The 10479-nt window shown below is 37.6% G+C and overlaps 1 protein-coding gene across 1 annotated transcript; it reads left to right on the top strand.

Annotated features, from left to right (window-relative positions):
* Window positions 1–4710: 4710 nt before the first annotated feature.
* Window positions 4711–9408, top strand: LOC148152412 (transmembrane gamma-carboxyglutamic acid protein 4-like). Its single transcript, XM_088003608.1, has 4 exons — window positions 4711–4869; window positions 4965–5055; window positions 7601–7773; window positions 9303–9408. The coding sequence occupies exons 1-4, from the start codon at window positions 4828–4830 to the stop codon at window positions 9339–9341; spliced, it is 345 nt and encodes a 114-aa protein (XP_087859734.1). The 5' UTR covers window positions 4711–4827; the 3' UTR covers window positions 9342–9408.
* Window positions 9409–10479: the final 1071 nt, after the last annotated feature.

Below are 10479 nucleotides of genomic sequence, written 5' to 3'. Positions count from 1 at the left end.
AACAGCATGGGCTCAGGAATACTTCCAGAAAGCATCGTCAGTGAACACAATCCACCGTGCCATCCGCCGCTGCCAGCTGAAACTCTACAGTGCAAAGAGGAAGCCATTTCTAAGCTCCACAAGCTCAGCTGTTTGGACTGGGCCAGGGGTAATTTAAAATGGAGTGAGGCAAAATGGAGGACTGTTCTGTGGTCAGATGAGTCACGATTTGAAGTTCTTTATGGAACACTGGGACGCCATGTCATCCAGACCAGAGAGGACAAGGATAACCCAAGTTGTTATCAACGCTCCGTTCAGAAGCTGCATCACTGATGGTATGTGGTTGCATGAGTGCTTGTGGCCTGGGCAGCTTGCATGTCTGGAAAGGCCCCATTAACGCAGAGAACTATGTTCAGGTTCTAGAACAACATATGCTCCCATGGCCTTCTTCTCTTTACTGCCATTGCACTACTCCCATTCCATTTAAGCTTATTTATAAAGCACTTTAAAAAAAACAACACAGTTCATCAAAATCCTGTACACCACAACCAGAATCAATAACAAATAATACAATAACAACTGCAAAAAAAAATTCTTCAAGCTGAGTTAAAAGCCAGTGAGAAAACAGAAGCTTTAAAATGAGAATGGGCTGTAAAACTCCCAACTTCCTCATCAATTTCAGGACAACTAACAAAATCTGATTTGCTGACCTGGGAGAGAGTGAAGGAACATATGGCTGAAACAGATCAGACAGATACAGTTGGGCAAGGCCACTAGTTATATATAAACTTCTAGTCTGCAGTTTAACTTACTTAAGTATACAGAGAAACTTTATTCAACAGATTCGTGGTCCACAAAGAACACAATAACGCATACAAAAAAAAAAAAAAAATCTTATAAGAGACTTGCATACCAATGATTCCATAGAGCTGACTCCTCTGTCTTAGCTCACTGACAGAGGGATGTGAAAACATTACAATGAGACTGTTCAATGAGCTGCACAAACAATGCATAAACTTGTAAATCAAATTCCTCATGAGTGCCTGAAATGTTCTGACATGTGCATTACAAAACATCTCACTTGCATTGCTGAACCTACGTTTCTTGAGCAGAATTCTCAGGGAGTCATTATAAGCAACCTTAAGCTTCTGCATGCTAGCTTTTTTAAATGTACACCACAAAGGAGCTGCATACAAGGATGTACTATAAGCCTTAAACAGGCTTATTTTTACCTCATCAGTACACATGTGAAACTTCCTCCCCAGAATGTTTGCCTGGGCGTACAACATGCGACACTGCTGATAAATGTCATCATATAGTTGGTCTGTGATGTAGTGACCCAGATAATTAGTTTTGGAACAAACATTTAACTTTTGTCCCAACAGAAAAAAATCAGGGAAACAGAGTTGTTTGTCTGCTCTAGTCCTACAGATTAGTACAACAGTTTTCTTAGCATTATACTGTACATCAAATCTTAACCCATAATCAGAGCATAATCAGAGAATATTCAGTAACTGCTGAAAACCAGCACTGCTGGGTGAGAGGACAGCCAGGTCATCAGCATACATAAAGTGATTGACCAGGGTATCACCAATCATACATTCAGTTTTACAGAGGTTCATTTCTTTTGACAGGTCATCCATGTACAAGTTAAACAGTGCAGATGAAAGAAGCCCACCCTGACACACACCGTTACTCACACCAAAGGAAGCAGAGCTGTTATTACCCCATTTTACATGCCTTTTCTAGTTTGAATACCAGTAAGCTAAAATTTGTATAATAATATCTGGAACATCTCTCTGTTGTAATTTGTCAAATAACTTGTAGTGACTGCAGGGGCGCGGTAAAGGGGTGAAAAGTGATGATAATTCTAGGGGCCGGGGCCCTCCACAATTTAATTATTTATATTTTGTTCATAGAAATAAAATTAAAAAAATCGGGGTCCTGTCAAATACAAAATTAATCATGTTGTATTTTCAAAGATTGTTTTTAGCAGTAAAAATTGTATGCTACCTCTCCCAGACCAAAAAACAAACATCCGTTTTTGCCCTGAACCCCCCTGGATCTGCATGAAATGGTTCGTTCCTGCTTGGAGCGCTTGAGAGTGAAGCTGTATGCAGCTGCAGTCAGTAGAAGCTGCGGTTACGAACGACTGTACCCAGTTACTATGCTGCTAAGAAAAGTTATAAAATCAGGTTTTCAAGAACAAAATAGAGAGAGAGAGAGAAAAAAAAGGCAAGAGTGTTATAACCCAGTTTTTCTCCAAGAGAGGTGGGTAGACTGTGTGAGATTATCAACCATTTAGCTGAGTTAGCTTAGCTACAAACTACTGTTTGCCTCCATTTCACTAGCATTTAATGAATTAAGGGGAAAAAATTACCAGCATATTCATATATTTAACTTGTCCCTGTACCTTTTGTAGGTACAGGGACAACAGATGAGTCAGTTAGCAGCAGTTATAACACACGTCCCTCCTGACCCGTCCTCTTCTGAGTGAAATTAAAGCTGCAGTATGTAACTTTTATATAAATTTTTTTTCACATATTTTTTAAAACTGTCATTATGTTGTGACAGTATGGTATGAGAGGTAATGTGAAAAATGTATTTCCTCTGCCTCTTCCATGGTTCTCTAGAAACAACCAGTCAGTGGCAGGAGAGCTTTAGTGCTGTCAATCACAATCTCATTTGGTGCTGCTCATCCTTCCTTCCCCTTGATTTGTGCCGTGCTGCAGCTAGCATAGCACAGAGTTGTGCAGATTCAAAGTGTGAATGCTCAGTTTAGTTAGTATAGCTACCAATGATGGCAGATAAACGGTTTCTTGTAAATGATAATTTGTTTCTCCCCCATTAGCACATTTAGCAGTGAGTGAATGAGGATAATTGACAGCACTAAGACCCTCCTACTAGTTCTGATTGGTTGTTTTGGTCAGAACGGTGCATTACTTTAACCAGTAATAGTAATTCAGGAAGGAGATGGAGGAGATTGATTGTTTTCACAGATTATCTGTCTCATAACAAACTGCTATGATATCATGACAGCTTTAACAAATATGGAGAAAACATATTTTTTATTAAAGTTATGTACTGAAGCTTGAATAAAATACAACTACATAGGATTTTTGAGAAGTCTGGATTGCTTTATGTGTATTTTGCACGTTGCTTTTGACTGTTGCTCATGGAAAGAGACATTTCATTATCTAAAACTAATAGAAAAAAATTTAACCTGTCATTCACAATGTCACAGGGGTGTCAAACTCCAGTCCTCAAGGGCCGCTGTCCTGCAGTGTTTAGATGTGCCACAGGTAAAAAACAGTGGAATGAAATGGCTTAATTACCTCCTCCCTGTGTAGATCGGTTCTCCTGAGCCTTGCTAATGACCTAATTATTCTTTTAAGGTGTGGTGCAGCAGAGGCACATCTAAAAGTTGCAGGACAGAGGCCCTTGAGGACTGGAGTTTGACACTCCTGTCACGAGAGGACCCAAATTTGGGTCCTCTCGTGAATGACAGGTTAAGCAACCTACTTGCATACTGGATGTGGACTGTTGGATGTTAAATTCATGAGCAGTAAATATTGTTCTTATTCAGTAAATAACCAAAAAAAGCAAGGCAGATGCAGGCCTTTAAAATTGTGATGCTTTTTATGGGTCAAATAGACTCAAAAAATTGTAACAACAGCTGTGCAGGGGGCCCAAACAAATGTTTTGTCAGGGGGCCCACGATTTCTGGCAGTTCCCCTAAGTGATTGACACGATCAAAGGCCTTAGGGGTGTCAATAAACCCAATTAACACAGATTAATTTTTTCTTAGATATGCTCTTGCTGTCTCTTTCAGGCCATACATACAGAAATCAGTTCCCAACTTGGCTTTAAAACCAAATTGATTATCTGTTGTACTAATTAACTGATTGAGCCGACCAAGCAAGATTTTTTCTAAAAATTTAGATATCACACTAGCTAAAACTATTGGTCTGTAGTTATTAAGGCTACCAACCTTGCTAGTTTTGTCCTTAATTACTGGCACAAGGGTGACAGATAATGAGGAATCAGGCAACTGTCCATGGGTCATAAACCCAGAGAAAAACATTGCTAGCAACACAGCCACCTTTTGGCTAGCATATTTCAGATGTTCTGCTGTAATGCTATCAGAACCTGTTGCCTTATTCTCACACAAGTACACTATAGCCTGTTGGACTTCACTAAGGGTTATTATAGCCACATCACTCTTACCAATTTTTCCCAATCCATAGAGTTCACTTTTTACACAATTAAATAAGCAGAGTAGTGCTGTCTCCACAGCCCTGCTATATTATGAGCCCCAGATATGCCCTCTGTAGTGCTGGGGAGTGATGCAGCAGACCTGTTTAAAGCTCTGACATCATTCCAAAAGCCAATGGCATTACTACAAAGCAGTTTTTCAGCCATGGAGTCTGCTCTCATGTTCTGCTTAGATTTGGAAATGTATCGAATGGCAATGTTTAAACTTTGCACTGGTGAGTTTTTTATAATCTATCGTGCAGTATTACTACATAATAAATCTGATGATTTATTGTGTCATGCTGACTCAGTTTGAGCAGTACTCACCAGAAGAACTGATACTGTTTCTTCTGGTCCCTGTTTTGTTTGTTGGTCTCAGTTCCCTACGCAGCCAGTGAGTAAACAGAGAAACAGGCAGGCACTCAGACTGGTTTTGAGAGTTTCCTGCCTTCAGTTGACATGTTGCAGAACAGGTTTGTGGTCATCCCAACCCGCAGTATCGAGCCAGCTCAGTGTCAGGCTTCATAGCTTCTCCCATTTTGCTGAAAGTCTGAAGTGTTTAATGGATTCTTTTATCATTTAAGGGTTTGAAGAATGGGTCACTCTGCTGGTTGGAGGTGCAGTCCTGTTGGGCAGGTGAGTGCTCCTTTCATTTGTGCCATACTCTGCTGATTTCAGATCTTATGAGTTCACCCTAAAGACTTGTCCATGTTTTCCTGTTTCTCTTCTAGGCGTTTTTCTTGATGGCAGTATTGCATTGGATCGTGTTGCTGTCCCTGCTGCAGACAGGCCAATGTTATGTTCGTAACCAACAAGCACCAGGTAAAGAATTCTTCCTCTGACAGCAAACAAACACCATAGACTATAAAAGGAAAACTTTTTGAGTGAAGAATCAGAACTATAATACTTCTCATGTCTGTGTGAGATTATGATCTTACTATGCAAAGTGGGATGACTGTTGAAACTGAGTTAAGATTAGCTGATGACATCAGATAGAACCTGTCTGCTCTGTGCATTCCCTTGTGAAAAATAAATATACATTAAATTTTGAGAATACTTGAAGGCAATCATGACTTCCTTAATCTTTACACTTCAAGTTTAAGGATTATTTAACTTCAAGTATGTTATTTTGGAACAACTAATTTCGTAATTTTGTGTATTTTAATTGTAATTAAATTATAGAAAAACACAATTTAAAGTGTACTAAGTGTACTATCACATGCTTTTTGGATCTTTTAGTTGCATACCTTTAGTATGCAACTAAAGTGTGTTGCAGAAGGATGAACTGCAACACACTTTCAATTGAAAAAAACAACAAAACTTTGTACATTCAATATATTCACATTTTTCAAGAGTACATTGCCAATATACTATCAAAGAATTGTACAAATTGTCAATATATTAAAAGTTTACAGACAACATGCTTGTGAAAATTAGTACCACAATAAAATAAGTAGAGTTTAGAGAAATGTGAAAAATATTTCACCAAGGACAGAGTATTGTTTTAATACAATGTCACAATATTACTGCAGACAAACTGACATTTCTCCTTCCTAAGAACAGTGAGGATCAACGACAGAACATTCCCATTCACTGGACCATTGCACTTTACAGAGGGGTGGAAAAACATTTCTAGGTGACTTCTTTGCCTGTATATGTTAAAAGTAGAAAAAATAATCAGCAATACCATAAAATCAGTTGATGCTGGCATTAGCTATAAAGTGTGGCTTAAGTGTGGACTTAAGGGAGACGATGTGGAGGTTCATCCTCAGAACTGGTTGGTGATCTGGTGGAACCAGAGCCTCTTCTGAGTCAGGAAAGTTTTTAAGTTTTATAATACCTGATCTCTTGCTTCCTCTTTCATCTTCATTTGCTTAGACTGCAAAAATATGTTGAAGATAAAAACAATGATGAGCGAGTTAGAACAGCAGCCTCACAATATCAAAGTCTCTTTGGCATACTGAGCTTAATTAAACCTAGTTAAGTTTATGAAAAAAACTATATTAAGCAGCAACAAACAGAGCCTTTATGCAGTTATAACACGAGGAATGGTTGTTATAATAATCATAGAAATTACAATTCAACTAATAAAATAACTATTTCTGAAACCAATGTAAGTTTATTTATATATGTACTGCAGTGTTTTTAATTAAAAGAAGATAATTAGCATTTTGAAGCAAACTTACCACCAGCTAGCAACACTTTAGCAGCCTTCGTCCTTTCAGGCTCCTTTCATGACCCACATTTGATTTCCATCCAGTTCTTGTCCTGTTGTCTTATCGTCTAACACCGACTAGAAGGTCACCAGCTTGAATTTACTTCCTGTATTAACCAAGATAATTAAAACTATAAATAAATTAAATGTTATTTTAATTTGGAGGAATAAAAATCATTATATATGAAAAGATTACCTGATTAACCCATAAAACTCATGAAGTAGGTGGAGGAAATGCAGTGTACTTTAAATTATGAACGGTATTTTTAAATAAAATCGGCAACAGCACATATTTCTTTTGAGTACCATTCTTCAATACAAATAGATTTTCTATCAATCAGAATGTACCTGTTAATCCACACTGGAATATTATGTGGCAAAAATTATGAATAAAAATGAGTTTCCATTAAAGAAGAACCTGTTTATGAAAATCTGCTGTTTCTCTGCCAATCTGCTCAGCTCAAAATTGCACCAGAAGAGAAGGGGAAATCCTCCTATCTCATTAAAACACCAAAATGGGTGATTTTGAGTTCCAGAAAGATTTTTGTCAGCTCCTTGAATAAATAATAATAGTTTATTTGGTTCTGCTAAAATTGCATCTCTGATCACTGATGACAGTGTGTAAAGCATTAATTTATTACAGAGATTATCTGGATATTTCAGATTTGTTTGTCTAAATAGCCTCTGCCAGAAACTTCTATTTCTGTGTCGGGAAATTTCAATTCCATCATATGTGCCAGCATGAACTCTGTTATTTGGATTGATACGCTCTGACCTATTTCTTTTTATATATAATTTTATGACTATAAAATCAGAACAACCTCAAGTTCTCTGTGTATTTTTATTTCCAAATGAGTGAAACCACCACTATTTTCCTGTTGATAAACTCTTGATTCTGCTTAAGCACATTCGGAATCGGAGTCCTTCAATCCTACATTCAGAATCCTTCAGAAAGTTATGTGGACTTTTTTCTGCCACATGCCAAAAGTTTACTCTTAAAACACCCCAAGGTCTCTGTTTGACGATGAAAGTTCCCCAACATTGTTCAGTTAAAACCTCTCAAGAATTGGACCTCCACTCGTGAACACAACACTGCAGCCTGTTACAGTCTGGTTTCTTTCACTGATCTGCAAAATGACTTGATTCCTGCAGGAGATCCAGTGTTTTTGGATGCAGAGTCAGCAACATCCTTCATGTCTCGCTCCTTGCTTGCTAACTACTGGGACTTTGAGCTGGTGATGCAGGGTGACCTGAAGAGGGAATGCATAGAGGAAACGTGCAACTATGAAGAGGCCAGAGAAGTTTTTGAAGATGACGAAAAGACAGTAAGGATGCTGAGAGTTCATTCAGATGTTATGCCTGAAACAAATCAGTTATGTACTGAAAATACTACCTGTCTTAACAAAAGCATTCATACACCATAAACATTTTTGCATTTTACCATGTTACAGCCACAAATCTCATTCCATCATCTCAACATGGAGAGATGGTGGACCCCCATCTCTCCATGATGGCAGTCCTGTTCTGCTTAGATTAGACCAGGGGTGGGCAACTCCAGGCCTCGAGGGCCGGTCTCCTGAAACTTTTAGATGTGTCTCAACTTCAACACACCTGAGTCAAATAATGAGGTCATTAGCAGAACTCTGGAGAACTTGACTGCACTGAGGAGGTGATTCAGTTATAGGATCCAGGTGTGTTGGACCAAGGAGACATCTAAGAGTTGCAGGACACCGGCCCTCAAGGACCAGGGTTGCCCACCCCTGGATTAGACCATTCCAGAACTTATTGGCTTATATAGAAACATAAATATTTTAAACACAACAGGGTGAATGGTGGCATCATGCTCTGGAGTTTCCTTTGTTCAGCAGCAACAAGAAAGCAGGTCAGAATTGATGAGAAGATGGATGGAGCTAATGATGAGGTGAAGAAAACCTGTTGAGGCCTGAATACAAAGTGCAATACAACAGTGCATGTTACTGCAAATGGTGGTAACAGCATCATGCTGTGGGATTTCTTTTAGTAGCCATTTTTTTTTGCTGCTCTGTGACCCTAAACATAAAGTCACAATTTAAGTCTTCTAGATGGTAAATATTGCAAAGATATGCTGCTATGACGATAGTAAAAGATGAATTTAAAGACTTTTATATGATTAAGTAGCTGTTGTCATTCTCGAAGCACTCTTGGAAAAGTAAAGGGCGCATGCAAAACCGTGAATTTAACAAAAAGATCTTTATCGAAGAAGAAAAAGCGAATGCAAAACATAAAGATCCAAAATCTTATTACAATTTCTTTTCCTTCTTTCCCAAAAAAACATGGCACACACAGTCAAAAATTGTATTGTATTGTATTGTGAAATCATTACTGTTTAAACTTTACCTTTAATAACATAAAGTTACCTAATTTTTAAAGTGCAATCAGTAATACTTTTATAACAAATTTATGTCAGTAATGATTTCTTGGTTAATGTCAAGTTGTCATAACAATGACATTTTGAATAATGTCAACTTTGTATTAAAAGTGTCATAATTTACCGAATGTCGCTTTATGACAACAGTCATAAATATTCATGAAGGCTTATTGATGTTCATGACAGGTGTTTATGACGGTGTCATGTCAGTCTTATTCACCCCCCTTAAAATAAAGTGATACCACACCTTGAAATGTGGAAGCCATGTTCACATTGATTCAATCCTCTAAAACCCCCAAAAACCCTGTAGAGGGACTAAAGACCACTGGAAAAAGGAAAGTGTGGCAGCTTGGAAAGTAAATATGAAAAATAAGTGAATGGAAAATGTTATAAAGAGAACACAATAAGAGGCCACTTTATTGACCGGTTGTTTTCTTCTTTTTTCAGAGAGAGTTTTGGAGTAAATATGAGAAGAAACCAGGTTAGAAAAATCTTCCTCTTCATTCTTTCATGCATAGCTTTAGGTTGAGCTCACCCAAAGTGAATTTAAGTGTGGGGGGGGTTAGAGGGAGAAGGGGATGGATATGTTTTTAGTGTACTGAAGGCAACAACACACTTCTGGAAGAGTTTACAATCTACAAGTTCAGTTTAATTCAGAATAAAACAGGTCCAGTTCACTTCATATACATTGATTATTGTGTACTGACACAATAATCAAAAAACTGATTTGATGTCATAACTTGAGAACTTCTGACAGGTTAACTGTAACCTGTCAGAAGTTCTCAAGTTATGACATCAAATCAGTTTTTTCCTCATTGTTTGGTGAGATTGCAATTACTATGTACACAGACTTCTGATTCTTAAATCTTCTTGCTAGGTTTTCTGGCTTTTAGCAAATAGAATTAATTTAGGCAATTCCCAATTGACCTAAAATAAGAGACATTTGGTCTAATTTAACTTCTGCCTATAAAAAAGTGTCTTTTTGTTCGGTGTATGTAAACTAGAGATGTGCCGATCAGGTTTTTTCCTCCCGATACCGATACCGATCACCCATGAAGGCTGATCACCGATACCGATCACCGATACCGATCACCGATACCGATCACCGATACCGATCACATAATTATTATTATTTTTATTTTTATCATAAACACTACCAGTTACATTATGTGGAAAAAGGAACCATGAATTCACCTTAATTTAGACAAAAACTTGTTTTTAATAACTTTTTTCAAGAAGAAAACTAAACAAAACAGGCATTGTGCAAATTGTACTGCTATTGATAATACTATCTTTAACAGACTGATAACATATGAAGGCTCTGAAGAGGCTAAATAATGCAAAGAGCCAAAATAAAACCTCTCAACACTGCCAAAAAAATTCAAGTATAAAACTTAACATTCAAAGGCAAAAACAGTTTCCATTACAATAAACAATCCAGAGTTACTGAATGAAAACTTCCTGTTAGCATGGCGGCTAGCTGATTAGTTCTGAGTGGCTGTTTCTGACTGAGCGGAGTAATTATGCAGATCAGGGAGATCGATTATTTTTTTTAGAGATTATCTGTCTCATGTTAGGACAGCGAAAGTTTTAATACGTATGTAAAATTTATTTTTTTAAGTTA

The sequence above is a fragment of the Poecilia mexicana genome, unplaced genomic scaffold (genome assembly GCF_051168715.1).
Source record: "Poecilia mexicana isolate PSO_F unplaced genomic scaffold, ASM5116871v1 ptg000071l_RagTag, whole genome shotgun sequence".
NCBI classification, from domain to species: domain Eukaryota; kingdom Metazoa; phylum Chordata; class Actinopteri; order Cyprinodontiformes; family Poeciliidae; genus Poecilia; species Poecilia mexicana.
This window is presented reverse-complemented; position numbering and strand designations above follow the sequence as displayed.

Excerpts from the sequence above, each read along its gene's own strand:
- LOC148152412 (XM_088003608.1), top strand. The coding sequence starts at position 4,828 with ATGGGTCACTCTGCTGGTTGGAGGTGCAGTCCTGTTGGGCAG. Across the intron at positions 5,056-7,600 it reads TCGTAACCAACAAGCACCAG|GAGATCCAGTGTTTTTGGAT; the intron begins GTAAAGAATTCT and ends TGATTCCTGCAG. Across the intron at positions 7,774-9,302 it reads TTGAAGATGACGAAAAGACA|AGAGAGTTTTGGAGTAAATA; the intron begins GTAAGGATGCTG and ends TTCTTTTTTCAG.